At 57.8% G+C, this 17,517-nt stretch overlaps 6 protein-coding genes across 6 annotated transcripts; 3 read left to right on the forward strand and 3 right to left on the reverse strand.

Annotated features, from left to right (window-relative positions):
- Window positions 1–4,552: 4,552 nt before the first annotated feature.
- Window positions 4,553–6,950, forward strand: GGTG_12171 (hypothetical protein). The gene has a single exon (XM_009230064.1). It carries the CDS (start codon window positions 4,680–4,682, stop codon window positions 5,214–5,216), a length of 537 nt encoding a protein of 178 aa, XP_009228328.1. The 5' UTR covers window positions 4,553–4,679; the 3' UTR covers window positions 5,217–6,950.
- A 1,508-nt stretch (window positions 6,951–8,458) lies between these two features.
- Window positions 8,459–8,944, forward strand: GGTG_12172 (hypothetical protein). The gene has a single exon (XM_009230065.1). It carries the CDS (start codon window positions 8,499–8,501, stop codon window positions 8,676–8,678), a length of 180 nt encoding a protein of 59 aa, XP_009228329.1. The 5' UTR covers window positions 8,459–8,498; the 3' UTR covers window positions 8,679–8,944.
- A 759-nt stretch (window positions 8,945–9,703) lies between these two features.
- GGTG_12173 (delta-aminolevulinic acid dehydratase) lies at window positions 9,704–11,757 on the reverse strand. Its single transcript, XM_009230066.1, has 2 exons — window positions 11,027–11,757; window positions 9,704–10,946 (listed from the first exon to the last, which is right to left on the reverse strand). Exons 1-2 carry the CDS (start codon window positions 11,258–11,260, stop codon window positions 10,038–10,040), a joined length of 1,143 nt encoding a protein of 380 aa, XP_009228330.1. The 5' UTR covers window positions 11,261–11,757; the 3' UTR covers window positions 9,704–10,037.
- A 54-nt stretch (window positions 11,758–11,811) lies between these two features.
- GGTG_12174 (hypothetical protein) lies at window positions 11,812–14,949 on the reverse strand. Its single transcript, XM_009230067.1, has one exon. It carries the CDS (start codon window positions 14,750–14,752, stop codon window positions 12,107–12,109), a length of 2,646 nt encoding a protein of 881 aa, XP_009228331.1. The 5' UTR covers window positions 14,753–14,949; the 3' UTR covers window positions 11,812–12,106.
- Window positions 14,950–15,324: 375 nt separating this feature from the next.
- GGTG_12175 (hypothetical protein) lies at window positions 15,325–16,290 on the forward strand (the record flags this gene model as incomplete). The annotated part of the gene is made up of 2 exons (XM_009230068.1): window positions 15,325–16,001; window positions 16,263–16,290. The coding sequence occupies 2 exons, from the start codon at window positions 15,325–15,327 to the stop codon at window positions 16,288–16,290; spliced, it is 705 nt and encodes a 234-aa protein (XP_009228332.1).
- Window positions 16,291–16,729: 439 nt separating this feature from the next.
- On the reverse strand, window positions 16,730–17,395 carry GGTG_12176 (hypothetical protein; the record flags this gene model as incomplete). The annotated part of the gene is made up of 4 exons (XM_009230069.1): window positions 16,730–16,796; window positions 16,877–17,032; window positions 17,126–17,244; window positions 17,345–17,395. The coding sequence occupies 4 exons, from the start codon at window positions 17,393–17,395 to the stop codon at window positions 16,730–16,732; spliced, it is 393 nt and encodes a 130-aa protein (XP_009228333.1).
- Window positions 17,396–17,517: the final 122 nt, after the last annotated feature.

Consider the following 17,517-nt stretch of genomic DNA (forward strand, 5'->3'; position numbering starts at 1 on the left):
AGAGCTACTAGTCATTTTTTTGTTTTCTATTTCTTCTCTCTCTCTCTCTCTCTCTCTCTCTCTCTCTCTCTCTCGCACGGCAGTATTGATTGAGGCGAACAGCGTCAGGCGGCGACACACGGCAGCACACTAGATTGCCCGGACGGTGTCATGCCTGTGCTTTGGGTTGTCTGTCTTTTGTCTAGGCGCTTCAGCCGTTGGCAAAGCAATTTTTTTTTCTACTTTTCTTTCCCATCACCCATCCCCCTTGTCAACTCCCCGGAAGGGCCCCAGCACGGCGAATGCCTAGTGCGGAGGGGGGGGGCTTGGATCGGTCATTTATTACGGCGATGTGCGTGTGCCTGCAACCGTGCGCCCGCCTGCTCGCGGCGACCACGGGCTTCATACCTAGAGCTGGTGGTTTTTTTAGGTTGCTTTTTTTTTCTTCCTTCCCTGCTCGGAGAGAGCGCGCGGGGGGGAGGAGAAGGGGGACCTGGACAAACCTTCTTCTGTTTTTTTTCTGGCAAAATCCTTGCATCGAGCTTCATCCTGAACCTTGGCTGGTGCTCGATCTCTTCTTTGGGCAACGGACCTGCAAGAGGAGGCACAAGCCCCGTTTTTTTTTTTTTTTGGAGAGAGCTGGAAATGCAACATGCGTTTGCGAGGGTCAAGCGTGATTTTCTCTGCTTAGTATAGGGGAGGCTAGATGGTCTTCTTTCTCTTTCCAATTCGGTTCTCCTCGCTCAATGTGCATCCTTGGTAGAGAAAAAAACCCAACAGGGGCAGTAGCTCTATACCTGAAGCAACGTGTTTGCGCGGATTTGAGGGAGGGGTGTTGAACGGCCCTCACATTTTGTGCCACGGGTTCGGCAGCAACCAGGTTCATCCTTGGGTTTGGCAGCATGAGAGAAGCAGAAAGAAAAAAGCCGATCGCCGCAAGCAAATCACAATAGACCATTGCGTGCTTTGTGCTAGCAGTACATAGCAGGACCTACACCACCAACCAGGTAGGGGAACACAAAAAAAAAAAAAAAAGAGAAAAGGACGGAGTTGGGCCATGTTGCCCGACCGAGGTGGAGATCCCCCCCGGAACTTTCCATTCCTCCCTTTTCCCTCCTCAACCTGCCACGCTAGCACACTCTTCCGCGATAGGAGAGCTGCGGGAGGCGGGTTTGAGTGCGCTGGCACTTTTTTTTTTTGTGTCCCTCCCTTGGGGCCTGACGTGCTAACCTCTAAGCGTGCATCCATGGCCGGACTGGGCTCCTCTCTCGCCTCACCATGTGCTCAAAGTAGGCATGTTGGGAGGACAGAGTTTAGCGTCTTGTTGGTCTCTAGCCTGCATCTTCCTATTTGGTGCTCCCGCATGCGAAAAAAAAAGCCGTACCTAGGGTATTACTGCTAGGCTGGGATTAGGAAGGAAAAAAAAAAGCCAATGCCTCAATCGTTATGGTTATGGGATGCCCAGCACACACAGGCGCAACTCTGCTACCCGCGCCAAGCTCTCCTGCTACGGCTTTTGTCCGGCGACGGCGCCTCTGCTCATTCTACTTTCTCTCTCTTGCAGCATAAGTCGAGTGAGCCCTGCCGGTGGGGCGGTCTTGTTGGTGTCCAGGGTGCCTGGGCACAAACGAATGCCTTGGACACAAAACCTTGCCTATGAATATCGTACATAACGGTGGATACCGGACGAACAAAATACTTGGCCATGGCATGTTGGCCTTGCGTCTTACTACATAAAACAGAGAGACAGAAAAAAAAGAAGAAGAAACTGGATGAGCGCTGTACATGAACCGGTTCATGGCACGTCGAGTGTGTGGCATATAATCACTCATGCCAAGACCGCCACTAGAAACCAACTCGGCTTCCTACTCGCCCGTTTCTGCACTTGTCGTGTGTTGCTCATCATTGGCGGCCAAGAAAGGTGGTGGTGTTGTGGCAAGAGGGAGGGAATTGCAAGGAGAAGAGAAGACTGGCCCCGAGGCGAGAAACGTCTGGTCCTAGGTTGCCGCGAGCGTTACGCTGTGTAGGATGTTGCCGATCTCGACAAAAGCCTGGGCCTTCAGACAGGTTACCAAGGTACGTTATATTGCGGCCTTAGTCTTTTTTTTTCTGTCGAGCCAATACCTGCACATACTGCTTGCACGGTTTATTAGCTCTCTGCAACTTGCCTTTTTGGGTAGGTTGCAAGCCCGTGTTTCAGCGGCGTCTTTCTCTGCCGGGCCCTCCCAATCTATTCGCGTCCCAGGTCACGTGTACATTACGTACGTACGGGGGATGGAGGAAGGCTGTTATGGACAATCACTCAACAGAATGGGCCCATGTCCGGACGGACGGGGTTTCCCATCCTTTGTTTCCCTTCAAGGTTCAGTTTCCCATCTCTCCCAAAAGCTTCCGGTCTCCGTGTGGAGATGACAGGGAGTACCGTTGCCTGCAAGGGAACGTGTTCTTGTCTCTGTTCTGCTCGTGTGTGCGTGCGTGCGTGCGTGCGTTTTTTCTCTCTCTTACTTTGCGCCAATTTCTGTCTGCATCACCCCAGGCAAGTTCCCAGTAACGAACGGCGGCGTGTTCGCGCCGGACTGGGGGATCTGGTGGGCGCAGCGCCGAGAAGCAGAGAAAAGAAAAACAAAAAAGACGCAAAGGCGGACATGGATCAAGGCCCGCAGAACTGCCGGGCTGGGTGAGTGGAAAGCAAACAATCGCGATGGCGCTGTGCAAAAACAGTGCTGCTGGACAGAGGTCCCCAAACCACCCGTTTCAAAGCCTCCCACGGTAATGCCTGTGGGCGGATATTCCGGGAACCGGCTTAGCCCCAGCCCTCCCTCTCAGCCGCCGCGCGCCGCCGACCCAGAGGTTCCCCCTCGCCCCTTCTCATAGCATTTCTTGCATTTCCCTCCATCCCCCGTGGCCGCCATCATGCGTCCTTTTGCCTTTTTGCCTAGGCATATACACACACACACACACACACACACACACTCGGAGCAAACAGCACGGTTCGATAGCCTATAATAAAACCTCCCTCCCCACCAGGCCCAAGGGCAGGATCCTGTCCACGTCTCAAGTCTCGCCCCTCCCTTCTCCTCAGCACTATCGGGAGGTAACGACGTCTGCCAAGCTCGGCAAAGCGCCGAATCCGAAAATCGAGAAACGGAGGAGGAAATAAAAAGCGAAAGCAAAGCGGGACCCTACGGTTTACCCGATCCGCCTCTGCACGCCGCACCTGGTACCTTGCTTCGTCCGATGCCGGGCAGGGGGGGAAGGAGGAGGAAGAGGATGACGACTGGTGCAGTCAGGGCCTTGGCGGTTGGATTCTTCCGGACGGACGAGTGTCAGACTGGTGATGCCAAGGGGCTCTGTCTTTCCTGCCTGGCTGCCTGACCATGGCCGATAGCCTTTTGCTACCTTGTTGCTTTGTTGTGCCCAGCTGAGAACGGTGATCCCCTGCATTAGGCAAAGTTTGTTCTTGGGTGGGATGAGGAGCAGCACAAGCACAGCCCGTCAGCCCGCAGCCTGAGCATGTTGTAGTAAGAAGGGAAGGAAAACGAGGCGACGAGAGAAACATGCAGCCGCGTTGTGCACTTTGTTGCTTGGCCCGAAGGCGGCACGGCAGATTTTTTTTAGTCTTTGCAATTACGTGCTTGAGACATGCAAGGCTCCCAGAGTTGCACCTCGAATATGCACATTTGATGTTATTTCTGGCCGATACGAATGCGATAATCCCACCGTGATATTGGTACTGGCCATTTGGTAGATTTACATGTCAAGCCACCTCCGGACATGACCGCACCTTTCTCTCTTCACCCATCTCCCGCCGCAGAGTTTCGGTGACCCTGCATCATGTCCGCCTGGCCTGTTATTCCCTTCCCATGCAGTCTGTTCGAGCAGGTCAAGGGAGGATCAGACCCCGAGTATCACACCAGAGCACGGCGCAGAGCCTGCGTCGTCCGTTTGCGCCAGGGACGGTCAGTCAGTCACACACGACCCATCATCCCAGAGAATGAGGTGGTGCGACCAGGGGGGATAGAAATTTCTTTTCTTGTCCCCCTTGGCGAGGCCCCAGCATTACGACATGAGAAACAACAAACGGCACACACGGCCGCAAAACAAAGAAGGCGGTGGACGGTTCCAGGCCGGCAAGGCGAAGAAGAAAAAAATGGCAACAAAGAGCAAGGGCCTCCAAAAAACTCCACAGGGACAGCTCAGCAGCGCATAAAGGCTGAACACATCACTCAGCCGTGCCCACTGTGTCCACTGTGCCCGCTGTCTCCACTAGGGGGTTCCGCCCGCCGCTGCCCGGCTTTAACACCCGCTAACAGGCTTCTATGGGGCAGCTGGCGGAAGCGTGTTTGCGGTGAATTAGGCCCCCGGCAATCTCCCGAGGTGAGGGGGGGGAGGGAGAGCACAGGGGAGCTGACACTGCGACTCTGCACGCTGCGGGAGAGCTATGCCCGTCAGGGTTTAGCTTGCAAAACCGCGCGAGGATGAGGCCATTGTTGTGGGTTGGGGCGGGTCCGCTCCCGCCCGTTGTTGCTGCCAAGGACGGAAGGAGGGGCAAGAACACCAGGGGGAGGGGGAAAGCGTGAGGGAGAGTGAGAAATCTCCCTTTCTCAATCCCAAACATAACATGCCATTTTGCTCATTTTTTTTTCATTCCACTCTCTTACGCACGGGCAATTGGGAAAGCAAGAGTGGGGACCTCGACAATGAAACTTGAAACTTTGACCTTTGCCGTTCTGCTTGTTTTGCCGGTTCCCGCCCCTCCGACGATGCGGCCTTTTGCATCTGTCGGTCATGATTCGATTTTGCTGCCCGGCACTGGCCACTCTGCCCACCCTCTGCCGCCGCCTCCCGCCTCTCCTCTACACAGTACACTCTTCCCTTCCCGCCCACCGCCTGGCCTGGTCTCGGACGGATCGACGCCGGGGGTCGATGGTTCAGCAGAACCAGCAGCCACCCGACCCAGAACTCCCGCCCGTTCCCGTTCTACCATGCTCCCGCCCCCAAAGTGGTGCAACCCCGTGTGTCATGAACCAGCCCGTGTGTGCTCCCACGTCGGACCGCGGCGGCTGGCACACTGGACTTCCAACGGCAGCGGGGAACGTGCGAGAAAATGGGCACATGTGTTGCTGATCGCGGAAGGCGGAAGACGGAAGACGGAAGCCGTCGGGCTCGCCCACGTCCTGCTCCACACCCCAGATGCTCCCAACCCCATCGCTCCGGTACTTGCACGCCTGCAGTAGCCTGGATCTACCACCCTCTAGTGGGGTTTCTGTCGCGCGGCCGGCAGTTGTCAAGTGGGAAAAGGGGCGCGTTTCGCCGGGCCACTGTCACAGTGTGTTGTGTAGTGGTGCCAGTGGGGGCCATCACTAGCAGTGTTACAACGCGCCGAGCAAGTGGTTGGACGTTAATCTGCCATGATATGCGTGATACTCGAGAATCTTCTCAATGCCACCCTCGGGACCGTGGTTGGTCGGGGGTGGCCAGTGTCGAGGGAATGAGGTGGCAGGGATTGATAATCCTCCCAGACAACTGCCAGGCAGGCGCCCAAGGCCGATGAGGGGTGGCATTCGGGGCTGGTTGGCTACCATCCTGTTTGTTTCCTGGCAAATAAGCGCGGGCGTTCAACCACAAACAAAGCCTGCCGCGCGGGCTCCGTCGAGATACCCAAGGGCGGTTCCCATGCCGCCGAGCTAGCAAGAGTCGGGCGTTTCTGCGAGAACGCACCCGTCCTGGACCAGGATGCTGTTGATGAGACCCGAGGCATGCATTGATTGCGTGTCGCCTCTCGCTTGCTTTTCCCCTTCAACGCCACCGGTCTGGCCTCTGTGGCGTGCCTCTCGCACAAGGCCCGAGATCGGTTCAAGGCCCTGGCGGCCCGATGTTTCGATCCTTGGCTTTTCTCAGCACCATCAGCCATCAGTATGAGGCTTGCGGCACGCCGCACAGAGCTGAGACTGGGCTTGTCGATTGCGATCTCGGTGCCACGCGATCTAGAACCCAAGAAGGCCTGGCAACTCCTGGGCGACACGCCTCGACCTGTCGTCCGCCTGTTGTTGATCCACAGAAAAACTCTGCTGTCGGCTGGCACACGAACGTCAGCCGGGCCGAGGGAAAAGTCATTCGAGTTTCCGCCAACCTTGGCCGGTTCATCAATGGCAAACGCGCCAGGGGCTTTCTCCTATCGGGCCTGCGGGACAAGGGGGGCAAGCTAGGGCAAACTAGAGGGGGGGCTCAAGTCGAAAGGCCTCCCTGTGGCTTGCCATTCTCGATTAGCCTGACGGATAATCACATCTACGTGTCACCACATTCCTGACGAGGCGTTCGAGAACCGAACCCCTGTTATTTAGTAAGAACCCGGCAAGGCGGCAGGGGGGCCCCGAGGCGACTGCCGAAGAAACCCTGTTTGGTCGTTGCCGGCATTCCCCATTGGCCAGGCCAGAGTAGGTTAGCCTCCAGGTTTGCAACGAAGAGGCTGGCTCGCAAAACAAGCACAAAATGCCGCGAAGGCGACGCGAGGCTTGAACCAGGATTGCGCCAACCCAAGTGGTCGGGAGCTGAGGCCTGAGGACAAATCAGGCAGCTTTTGGCTGAGCTGAGGAGCCAAGCCTGCATGACCGTGGGTCGGTCCAGAACCTTGAAGGGGCGTCTTCCTTTTCCCACTGGCCAGCCGCGTTCCAAGGGTGATTACCTAACGACAGGCCGCCAGGCACCAGAGAGCAGGCCGTGCCGATGGGCCGTGTGCATGGCACAGGATGGCTTCGCGTGCTGATTCGGTGCACGGCACGTGCAGGGCAGGGCCGGAGGCCGGGAGCAATCTACCGCATTGACGAGGTGGATGTATCCACATGCCGGAAAGGAGAGACGGCGCGGCCATGGCGGCCTGACCGACATCGTGGCCGAGGAGCTTGGCCAGACTACCTACGCCCGGTGGCGGATCCCTCCCACCAACTGAAAAAAAAATCCGAACCGCAAAATGCTTTTCCCCACCCAAACTCTATGGCAAAAAAAGGTCAAAACAAACTTAATCAATTTAATTGCAACATAACAAAGCACCATAACACGCCCAAAACAACACGGATTCTTTCGCCAATAATAAAAAGCGAAAGCAAAATGACTGCCCGTTAATTTGCATATAAATTACAATTATTGCTTTTTTTGGTGGTGCTAATTGACTTTGAAATGGGTGCCCCTTTTTGCGGTTCGGATTTTTTTTTTCAGTTGGTGCCTCCATAAGACAACTTTGGCTCCTGAGCCGTTCCGATTCGACAGAGTGGTGCCCCTGGATACCAGCAATCCAGCCAACCGACCGGGGCTTGGTCCTGCTCTTGGTCTCCCTGGGGACCGCGTATTGTGTTGTACATTTCGTTGAATAATCATTGTGAAATGGCTAAAGTCCGTATGCAAATTACGCGCGCGCACTTGTTGTCTATGGCTGCGCAGATCACGGCCCGGACAGCGCGCGTGCTACCACGGAGGGAGAGACACGCCCCCTACCCCAGAAGGCCGGATTTTGATGGCGCCCCATGCACTTCATTCCTCCGGCTCGGCTGCTTGGCGAGACGAGGCTGGCCTTCTTTTCCGCCCTTTCGTTCCTAGTGGGCACTTGCGGAATGGGAGCACTATGGAAGCAAGATTAACGAAGCATGACGAGGGGCGGTAAGCAAACAAACAAGCCACTGTCACATCCTGGAACACTGTTTAATAGAACAATCTCTGGTTCACTTGTCTTGCCCTGTCATGACAACTCACGGGAGAGCCAAGAGCTCTAGAACCATGGCAAGAGCCGCACTGGCAGCTCTCTCTGCCCACAAGGTTCCACGCCAACTACCGTTTGCTGGGTCTGGGATAGATTGATGTCAGTCAGTGGATGGTGACTCACGCCCGAGCGGAAGCCAATCCGGTTGATATGAAACAAGTCCTTTCCTTTTTTTCTTTTTTTCTTTTTTTCCTTTACTGGACTGTGCCATTGGACAACCCTTTTGTTATTTTAATTTTGTATTTTTTTTCCTCTTTTGGCCCCAGCCAGCCCTGTCTTGGGTCAATGCTCTCAGCTGGGATATTTTTGGTTTTTACGGCAGTGGGTCCGCTGTTCCGGCTTTGTGGCTGTGGATCCAGGGGCCCAAGATCCAAGTTTCTGGATGTGTCAAACAGCCTTTCTAACATGGTCCCTCTTCTCCATTTGGGATGGTTAAAGAATAGAAAAGAAAACAAAAAATGTTTGTTTTATGAATGAGATGAGATGAGATGAGATGGGAGAAAAAAGGCCCCGATTGTGGCGATGGGAATCTTGCATTCTGGCATAATGGTAGATGTGGCTATGGATCTAAAATCTGCCTGCCAGCAGTTTGACGTTGGCATGTTGCCTCGTCAATGCTGGTGATGCCCGATGGGGAGACTTTGACAAACAATAGGGCGGGCCGAACATAAAAGCACGCACAACACACACACGCACACGCACATACCCGTGCCACCTCAGGCAGCAAGAAAAGAACCCAAAAGCACAGGACACATACCGCACCATCATGTTCCAGAACCAGACCCCTCCCCCCCCTCCTGCCATCGTGGCCAGAAGTGTGGGTTCAAAAACCCATTCTCGGGCTCCCGGATGGGAGGGCAAGAGGGGCCGTGGGCGATGCTGGGGGCCAGTAGGAACCGAGCCCGGCTGGCCGCGGTCAAAGGGGGACAGCGAAAAGGGCCCGTAGGGGAAGAGAATGGGAGAGATGGGCCCTTTTTTTTTTTTCGTTGGTGGTTCGGGTCGAGATGCTCGAGTCGATGATGGGGCCGCGAGATCCACATCGCGGGACGCTGGGTTGCCAAAGTGGGGAGGAAAATGATTCACAGAGACAAAAAAAGAAGAGAAAAAAATTGTTCTAGAAAAAAAAGGACACGAGAGAAAAATAGAGATAAAACAAATATTATTATATCGAAAGCAAAAACAAAAAAGCCATCGTCAATCCCTGGGAATGTGGATAGGGGGGTGAGCCGAACACGATGGAGTCGCGACCCAGCCGTTTGAACCACACACTCCCCGAGGTACGACAGCTTCTATCCCTCCTCAGCTGGCTCCACGATGCCTGGGAAATAGTTATGCTGCACAGCAGGCATGTAGGCAGGTAGTGCGCTGTGTGCGCATTGCACTGGCTGCACGAACAAACACGCCAAGTAGGGTGACAACAACAACAACAACAACCAGTAGATGTTGCCATGCGCGCGCCTCGGATGGAGGGGGGGATCGGCGAGAGTGAAAAAGGAAGGACCAGCCGGAAGATGCGAGGCTCAGTGCCCTAAGACGCTAGGGGGTAGGTAAGGCGGGAGGAATGACGTGGTCAGGCTGGGATGGGTCTGGCTTTCATGCAATAAAGGTTGGCAAATGGTGCCCGTGGATGAACAAGGACGGCGCGAGGGACGTATCTGGCCTCTCTGGTTATGTATGCGCATCGGGGGATTCCACCTCTGCGTCTATATGTCGTCGACGTGCATGGACAACTGTTCGTGGACTTGGCCGCCTTACTCCACAGCTCTCGTATTCCAAAAGTCTCGCGTACATGGCCAGGATGCCGGTGGCCCTCTACTATGTCGACACCTCTCTTCTGGACCTTTTCAGAATGCAAACGGCTTTTGTTATCTCAGAATCTCCCTCACGGGCTTGCCGTGATGCAGACGGCAGCACCAAGTCTGCTCTCGGCAAGGGGCAAGCACATGGCAGAAACCAAGGGACGTATATCGATAGCATGATAATATGTATGATTGTTTGAGCTGCTGACTGGCCAACATGGCCTCCAGTCCTGTCTGATGCACTGCCAGCACTTCGGCACGGCAGCCGACCCGACCTCCCCTCTCTAGGTTTTGTCTAACGCGAAGCCGCCGCAAGGCATCGAAAAGGCCCAACAAACCATTATCTCCATAACCCATAAACGCCAATACCAATGCCACGCCATGTTGAAAAATCCCAGCAAATCAGGCTTCCGTCGCCACCCAAACACCCTTGATCGTCATACTACAGGGCCGTGCTTCTGGCTCCTCATACCCTTACCCCAACACTGACCAACGCCGCAAGCGCCTCAGCTCTCGAGCCAGTCGAGGAATTCGGGCGTGAAGTAGCTCACGACAATGGTGGCGCCGGCCCTAAGGATGCCCTCGGTGGACTCAAAGGCCATGGTCTTGAGGTCAAAGACGCCGGCCTTGGCGGCGGCGTGGATCATGGCGTACTCGCCGCTGACCTGGTAGGCGGCCACGGGCAGGTCCTTGCCCAGCTCCTTCGCGTCACTGATAATGTCGAGGTACTGGCCGGCGGGCTTGACCATGATGACGTCGGCGCCCTCGTTGATGTCGCGCACGATGGCGCGGCGGGCCAGGCCCCGGCCGCCGTGGGGCAGCTGGTAGCACTTGCGGTCGCCAAACGACGGGGCCGAGCCGGCGGCGTCGCGGAAGGGCCCGTAAAGGCAGCCCGAGAACTTTGCCGCGTACGACATGAGCAGGGTGCGGTGGGCGATGCCGTCCTCGATGAGCTTGAGCTTGATGGCGCGGATGCGGCCGTCGTTCATGTCCGACGGCGCGACGCAGTGGGCGCCAGCGCGGGCGTAGGCCACGGCCACGTCCGAGATGCGGTCGACCGAGAGCGTGTTGTTGAGGGAGCCGTCGTCGCGCAGGATGCCGCAGTGGCCGTGCGACGTGTACTCGCACAGGCACACGTCGGCCACCACGAAGAGCTGCGGGAAGCGTTGGCGGATGGCGCGGATGCTGCGCATCACGGGGCCCTCGGGGTCGTCGGCCGACGTGCCCAGCGCGTCCTTGCTGCCGGGCCGCATGGGCACGCCGAACAGGATGACGGACCGGAGGCCCTTGTGCACCAGCGGCTCGAGGAAGGCCATGGTTTTGTTGATGCCACGGCGGTACTGGTCCGGAAGCGACGGGATCAGGACCTCCTCGTCGTCCAGATCCGAGACGAAAAGGGGGTAGATGAGCATGGACTGCGCGAGATGACATGTTAGTCGGGCGGCCTGTGGAACAAGCAGGTAGCAGGTATACGGGTATAACAGACACTACTGACCTTTGTGAGCTGCCTTTCGGCCTGCCACGACCGGGCGAGCGGATGGCTGTAGCCGCCATGGAGCTGACTGGAGATATCGCCGGCGATGCTGACGCTGGTGGCGGCGGTGCTGGTGTACGACATGGCACGCGAGATGTGCGAGGTGCGCGACGCGCCGTCGTCAATGGTCGAGGCGGCGGCCGAGGCGCCTCCGCGGCGGAGGGACAGATCCTGCACGAGGCTTGAGAACGACATTGCCGAGGACGCAGGGGAGTGGTGGAGCCTCAAGGTGGTCTGGGCTTGCGATGCGAACCGGCTGGCGGTGTTTGTACGAGATGAAGAATCACGACGAGAAGGGCCACGGTCAGAGGTGACGGTAAGCTTCAGTGTCGGAGGGGACTTCTTCTTTAAGGGTCTTGGAAAAAAAAGGGAAGGTACGGCTGGAGAAAAAGGTCGGCAGGTGGGAAGGGTTGGAGTTTTGGTGGCAACCTTCGGTCTGTCCCAATTGCTGGTGGGGCAGGTCGGGATAGCCGATTGACCGCTGCGGGCTGTGAATTGAGCCGGGGTTTCTTTGCTCGTGAGACCTTGAATCTGATTTCCGTTTATGTGGATTTGAATTCGACGGGTGAGATGCCCCTGTACTACCGTCACACAAGACGTCTGCCGTGAGACGTGAGATATTTGTATTATTTCATTGACACGGCTGAACAAGATCAAAAAATGAATTAAAAAAATGGTCTCCTGTCAGCGCTCCGACCCGAGGTCCGTGGCGGACTGCCTCCAAGCCAAGAAAATCCTGGTAGGGTGGGCCGTCTGGGGGTCTCCGCGGGAGTCGCATTGTCCAATCGGAGTCGCAGGGTTTCGAATACAACAAAAAGAAGCTCCGACTCCGAGCACCCGACGAGGCTACTGTGTAAGCGACCGGGGAAAGGAGCGGGTTTACTTGCCGAGCGAAAGTCAAGCCGAAAGCCCGGGGTCCGCTGGCTGTCAAATCACTCGCCGAGAGACGGTGAACAAGAAAGAGGACGGCACTTTGCGCCACCATATATTATACATGTACATACATTGACAGGTAGGGAACAGGAGATTCCCTTGCCTCGCCTACGAATCCGGGTTTCGAGCCGGTTCCTTCGTCTTCTTGTATTGAAGATTCAGCCCATTCCAGCCATCAAACTCGAACGGCTGGCCGCCGCCTGTTGGAACGGGTGCCTGCGGCATCGCCTGCCAATCGTCAATCGGAGGCGTGGCTTCGGCAATCGGAGGCGTGGGCTCGTCGGTCAACTCCTTATACATGTTGTCAAACTCGGCTGCCACCGGGTCCGAAAGCCATTCTAGGTCCTTGCCAGCATGGGGGTCGCCCGCCCCGACGTACGGGTGCATCTCCCGCTTGGACATGAAGCTCTCCAACATGTCGAGCGCCACCTCCTTGTTACGCAGCGACCCGAACGCGTTGATGGTGAACCTGTCAGCCTCGAACCCGGCCTCCTCCATCTTCCGCAGCGTGTCCACCGTCCGCTCGGCGTTTTGCATGCGTGCGTGCCCGCGCACTTGGATGTTCCAGGTCGCCTGATTCGGCTCGATGCCGTACGACTGCATCTGTCTGAGGTGCCTTGCCGCCTGCATAAAATCTCCGTTTCTGAGGATTGCGTCCAAAACTATGTTCCAGGAGTGCTTGTCCGGCCTCGGGCGTCGAGGGGTCTCGTATTCACTGGTCTCGACGTGTGCCTGCAAAGGCGTGGGGTTGTCCTCGAGCAGGCTCCTCATCACGTTGAAGACAGCCGGCCGGGACGTGGACGAATAGCTCAAAGACAGCATAATCGTGTTGTACACCACCGCCCTATCCCCTTCGACTAGAGCTAGCACGGCGGGGTGGCCGCGCTTGAGCAGCTCATCAAAGCGCGCGTAAAAGGCGAGGACCTCGTTGGGCTCCGGGAGGCTCCTGATATAGCCAACCAGCATTATCCTCAGCGTGGTCGACTTGGGCGTCTGTCGGCGGTCGACAAAGCGTGGAATGCCGTTGATAACCGCCCCTAGCTCCGAGTCGATGTCTAGCGCATCCACGTCCAAGAGGTCTCCCAGGTCCTTATCGCAAATCGCATGCAGCGGTTGAGGGTCGAATATCTTGCACAAGGCCGCCATCAACAGTTGGAATCGCGTAGGGGCCCTCTCTGCCAGCCTAGTTCCTGGTTGGCGCCAATGTAGAATTGTGTACAGAAGCAGGTTCCAGCCATACTCCTCAAGGATGGGCGTCTTGCCGGTGAGCGCCAGTGCCTGGACGACCGAATCCAAGTTGTTCGCTTTGGCCGAGGCTGCGATCATGACCTGGATCAAGATCGAATCGGGGATGATGCCCTGCTCCTCCATGTTGCGGTAGACCATCCACGCTGTCTCAAGCTCGCCACCAAATGTCAGACTCTGAATGAGGGCAGTATAAGTTATCCTGTTGGGTCTCGACCCGAGCGCCAGCAAACGTTGCATGAGTTCTGCCGGCCTGTGGTTCGTGGTACCGTCGGTCCGGTCTGACAGTAGCAGGGTGGCAATCCGTCGCCCGGGGCCGTTGTTGATGTTGTAGCGGCCGCCTCTCTTTTGCAGTTGCTCTAGAATGAGCAACGCCTCCCTCTTGGCCTCCATCGTCCTGCCTCCCGCCAGCCGGCTCACAAGGTGCTGCAGAGTCTGTCCTGAGAGGAGATGGTCGTAGTTCTGGAGGTCATGATAGAGCGCCAAGATGCCTGGCTGGTCACCCTTTTCGATGACTTTGAAGAGAGTATCTTGATCCAGCCTGACGTATTCCGGCCACGTGTTTCTGAGGACTGTGCGGACGCACGAGAGCGCAGATGGCATGTCCATGTTCTGGAAGTTGGCGTGTGCCTGGTTGGCAATCTGACGTAGAATGTCCTCTAGCACAAAGTGAGGAGGTGGCGGCTGGGTGATGGGGAGCAGCGCCTCGATCACCATTGGTATCTTTTCGGGCACCGACTTGGTCGCCAAGATCACTTGGTTGATGAACTCGTGGACCCGTTCATTCTCAGGAACCTTCTTCCAGGCTGCCGACATCTCCTTGGCAGTATCAAGTTTGAGGAGGTCCGACAGGGGCTCATCTTGCTTCCCATAGCGCCCGACAGAACTGTGCGCCCTTCTCATCGCTTTCTTCCAGCGATTGAACACCGTCTTCATCGTGTCATCACCCACCATCCGGATCTCAGGGATCTCCCCTTCAGGAGTGGGCCTCTCGTCCAAACGGTGTGGCACACGCGCCGCCTGGCGGTGGACCCGCACCTCCCGTAGATAGCGCTGCTTCCAGGCCTTCCAATCTTTTGTGAGCGGCCTGGGAGGAGGTGGTGGGTTTTTGGTAAAGGGGTTTTTGATTTTCGGGCTCGGGCTAGGCGGTAACCCATCGTATTCCCAGACGTAAGAAATGTCGTTGATGGTAGAGGACGCTTCGTTCTCCTCGGGCTCGGGCTCAGGCGCCCAGTCTATCTTCTTGGACAGGCCGCCACCGACCCCCCTTAGGGGCTCGTGGGGATATGCTGTCTGTTGGCGAGTGACATGTGCGGCGGATTGTGTGGTGCTACGGGGTCTCCTAGGTGGTGTGTCGTTCTTTAGAGATTTATCGAGTACGGTTACAAAGACGTAGGTCTGTACCCGTAGCGATAGGTGGCCGAGGGCTATGGGCCGGCGGGCAAAGAGAGAAGGCGGGGGGAGGAGGGTGCGCCATTGTTGCATGTGACCTAGGTTCGCATAGATCATGGGTGCGCTGGTTGGCGATGCGCCGGCGGGAGGATAAGCATGAAAAGAGGGCAGCTAGTCGTAAGAAGTGATGCAGGGGTCGAGACTGGCGCGGTCTAGTTTGCGCGTCGATGGCCGAGATTTGCGGATATCAAAGGCGGGAGTTTATGGCGGGCAGTTGGCGGGCCCCAAGCAGTGAGTGGGTGGTTGAACGAGCCTGGTCGCATTTCACAAAAATTTCCGCCGGGGCCTTTATCGATAAGCACTGACGAAGTCCCTTTTCCGCCCTGCAGTGGCTGGCTACGGTGGCTGGCTGCACTGGTGAGCGCCCAGGGTCTTCAACAGACAGATGCGCGATCTGCCAAATCCGAAAAAGCACACAGTACCAGACGGAAACAAGCATAGATCCCCGAAGAAGACACGACCTCTGGCTCTCTCTGCCGCATAGAAACCTGGGACACCACAGCCCGGCACCGCAGCCTAGCGCTACCACCACTGGACCGTGCGGCGCTGTCTTCTCGCCGCCCTCGCTCCAACTACCGCCCCCAAGACCAAAACAGCCAGCCGCCCGCCCCCTACGCACAGCACCGACAATGTCCTCACACGCCTCATTAAGTGCCGCGGCCGACGAGCGCAAGGCCCGCCTGGCCAAGCTCAAGTCCCTCAAGCGCAAGCAGCCCGACGAGGACGGCGGCGGTCCGGAGCGCGACGACGCGGACGAGGCCGGCCAGACGCGAAAAACGACCACGGCCTCCGTCCCCGACGACCGGCAGGAGGAGCGCGGTGCGCCGAGCCCGCCCGAGGCGGAGGTGGCGAGGCTGCACCTGTCCGGGCGCAACTACGACCCGGAGACGCGGGGCCCCAGGCTCGGGTTCGAGCACGCGCCGACGGCGGGCATGGACGGGCCGACGTTGGAGGAGCAGGCGGCCGAGGTCGAGGCCGAGGCGCGGCGGGCCGCGCGCGAGGACGAGGCCGCCGACAAAGGGATCGACCTGTTCAAGCTGCAGCCCAAGAAGCCCAACTGGGACCTCAAGCGCGAGCTGGACCGCAAGATGGAGGTGCTCAACGTCCGCACCGACAACGCCATTGCGAAGCTGGTGCGCGAGCGCCTCGCCGCCCAAAAGGCCGCCGCCTCGGGTGCTGCTGGCGCGAGCGCGTCGGCCGAGGGGGGCGGCGAACTCGAGGGCGCGGCCTTGGTCGAGGGCCTAAGGTTGCGGGAGCAGGAGGAGGAAGAGGAGAGGAGGAAGGACAAGGAAGCAGACGACATGGTGTAAGGTGTGCGAGCTGTGGGATCACGACGATTATAATCACGGAAAGGCATATCAGCGCATGGCTTGTTATAGCTTTATTATTTCTTTCTGGGGGTTTATGTCACCCAACCACGTTATCATTCTGTTTGTGGTGTACGAGTAAAAGTAAAACAAAATACTAGATGCCAATTGATACCCATTTGCCTTGGTATTCATCGCAACACACCGTGACTAGTTTCGACCATTCCCCGCTTGCGTTAACGCCCGTCTCTTACTGAAAGGACTCAGGCTACGCTGCCGCGGCGGTGATTTCGGAGGAGGCGCCCTCCGCGGAGGCGAGCCTCGCCAGTCATCACGCTCGTCGCGTGGATCCCTCCGATCCCTATACTGGCGGCCGACGGGCTCTCCATCCTGTCCGCCCCTAGTATCAACGGGGGTGCCCCGTCCCGGAGACCGAGAGTCGCGCCGGCGGGCCTCCCGGACCCTCGCCGGCTGAACATGGCCATTCCGATAGCCTCCGCGCGACTGGCGGGTCCTCGGCCCCTCGTCGGAAGAGTAGTGGCCGCCGCCCTGCCGGGACCCGGGTTCGGGCGCCCTGGGAGGGGAGAGCGACCGTCGCTCGCTGCCCCTTGACAGGCTCCGATCCCTCCTAGCGCTACGGCTGCTCCCCCTAGATGCGCTGCGGTACTCGCGTCTCTGGTCGTCCCGCTGTGCGGGCCTTGGAGAGGGAGACCGGCTCACGTCGCTGCTAGAGTAGCTCCGGGCAGAGCGCGGGGACCGAGAGCGTCTCCTTGACGACCGAGGCCTGTCGCGCTCTGGAGAGATGGAGGCTCGCCTTGGCGGCGGCGACGCCGACCGCGCAGGGGCCGAAGAGACAGAATCGTGTGAGCGTGACCTCCGCCGCCGAGATGTGCGACGACCCCTACGGCGATCAGCCCTGGCCGCGCCGCCATCGTCAGACTCGGAGCCCGAGTCGGAGTCCTGTCGGGACTTTAGGTCCTTCTCCCTTTGGGCAGCCTTCTTGGCCAGCTCAGCATCGGCGACGCCGGTCCTGCACCCAACACGTAGTCAGACTCGCCAAAAAAAAAAAAAAAACGCACACATGCTGTATGCTCACAACGTGATTGCGGCGGGTGGGACGTACTTCTTCTGCAACACATCAGGGGCGTCGTTGGTCAGCTCAGGCCGGAGCTTTGGGTTTAGCAGCTGCTGGGTGCGTGACGGGCGAGGCACGTAGGGGCGCTCCTGAGGCGCGGCCTTGCACTCGTACGAATAGTGGCGTTCTGGGGGAGTTAGCTTTTAGTGCAAACGGGCGGCACGGCGGTGCACACTTATCTCGCTTCAGGCATTTCTGGCACTGCACGCTGGCCGGCGTCGCCTTGCTGGGGCCGCCGCGTCCACGGCGGGCGTACATATCTGCTGTTTCTGTGGTGCTCGACGAGTGCTGGGCACCGGGCTGACGGGCCGGCGGTCAAGATCGGGTCTCGGGCGCAGCGATCGGGCGCAGCTTTGACGAGAACCAACCAACCAGTCTGG

The sequence above is a fragment of the Gaeumannomyces tritici genome (genome assembly GCF_000145635.1).
Source record: "Gaeumannomyces tritici R3-111a-1 unplaced genomic scaffold supercont2.8, whole genome shotgun sequence".
Lineage (NCBI taxonomy): Eukaryota > Fungi > Ascomycota > Sordariomycetes > Magnaporthales > Magnaporthaceae > Gaeumannomyces > Gaeumannomyces tritici.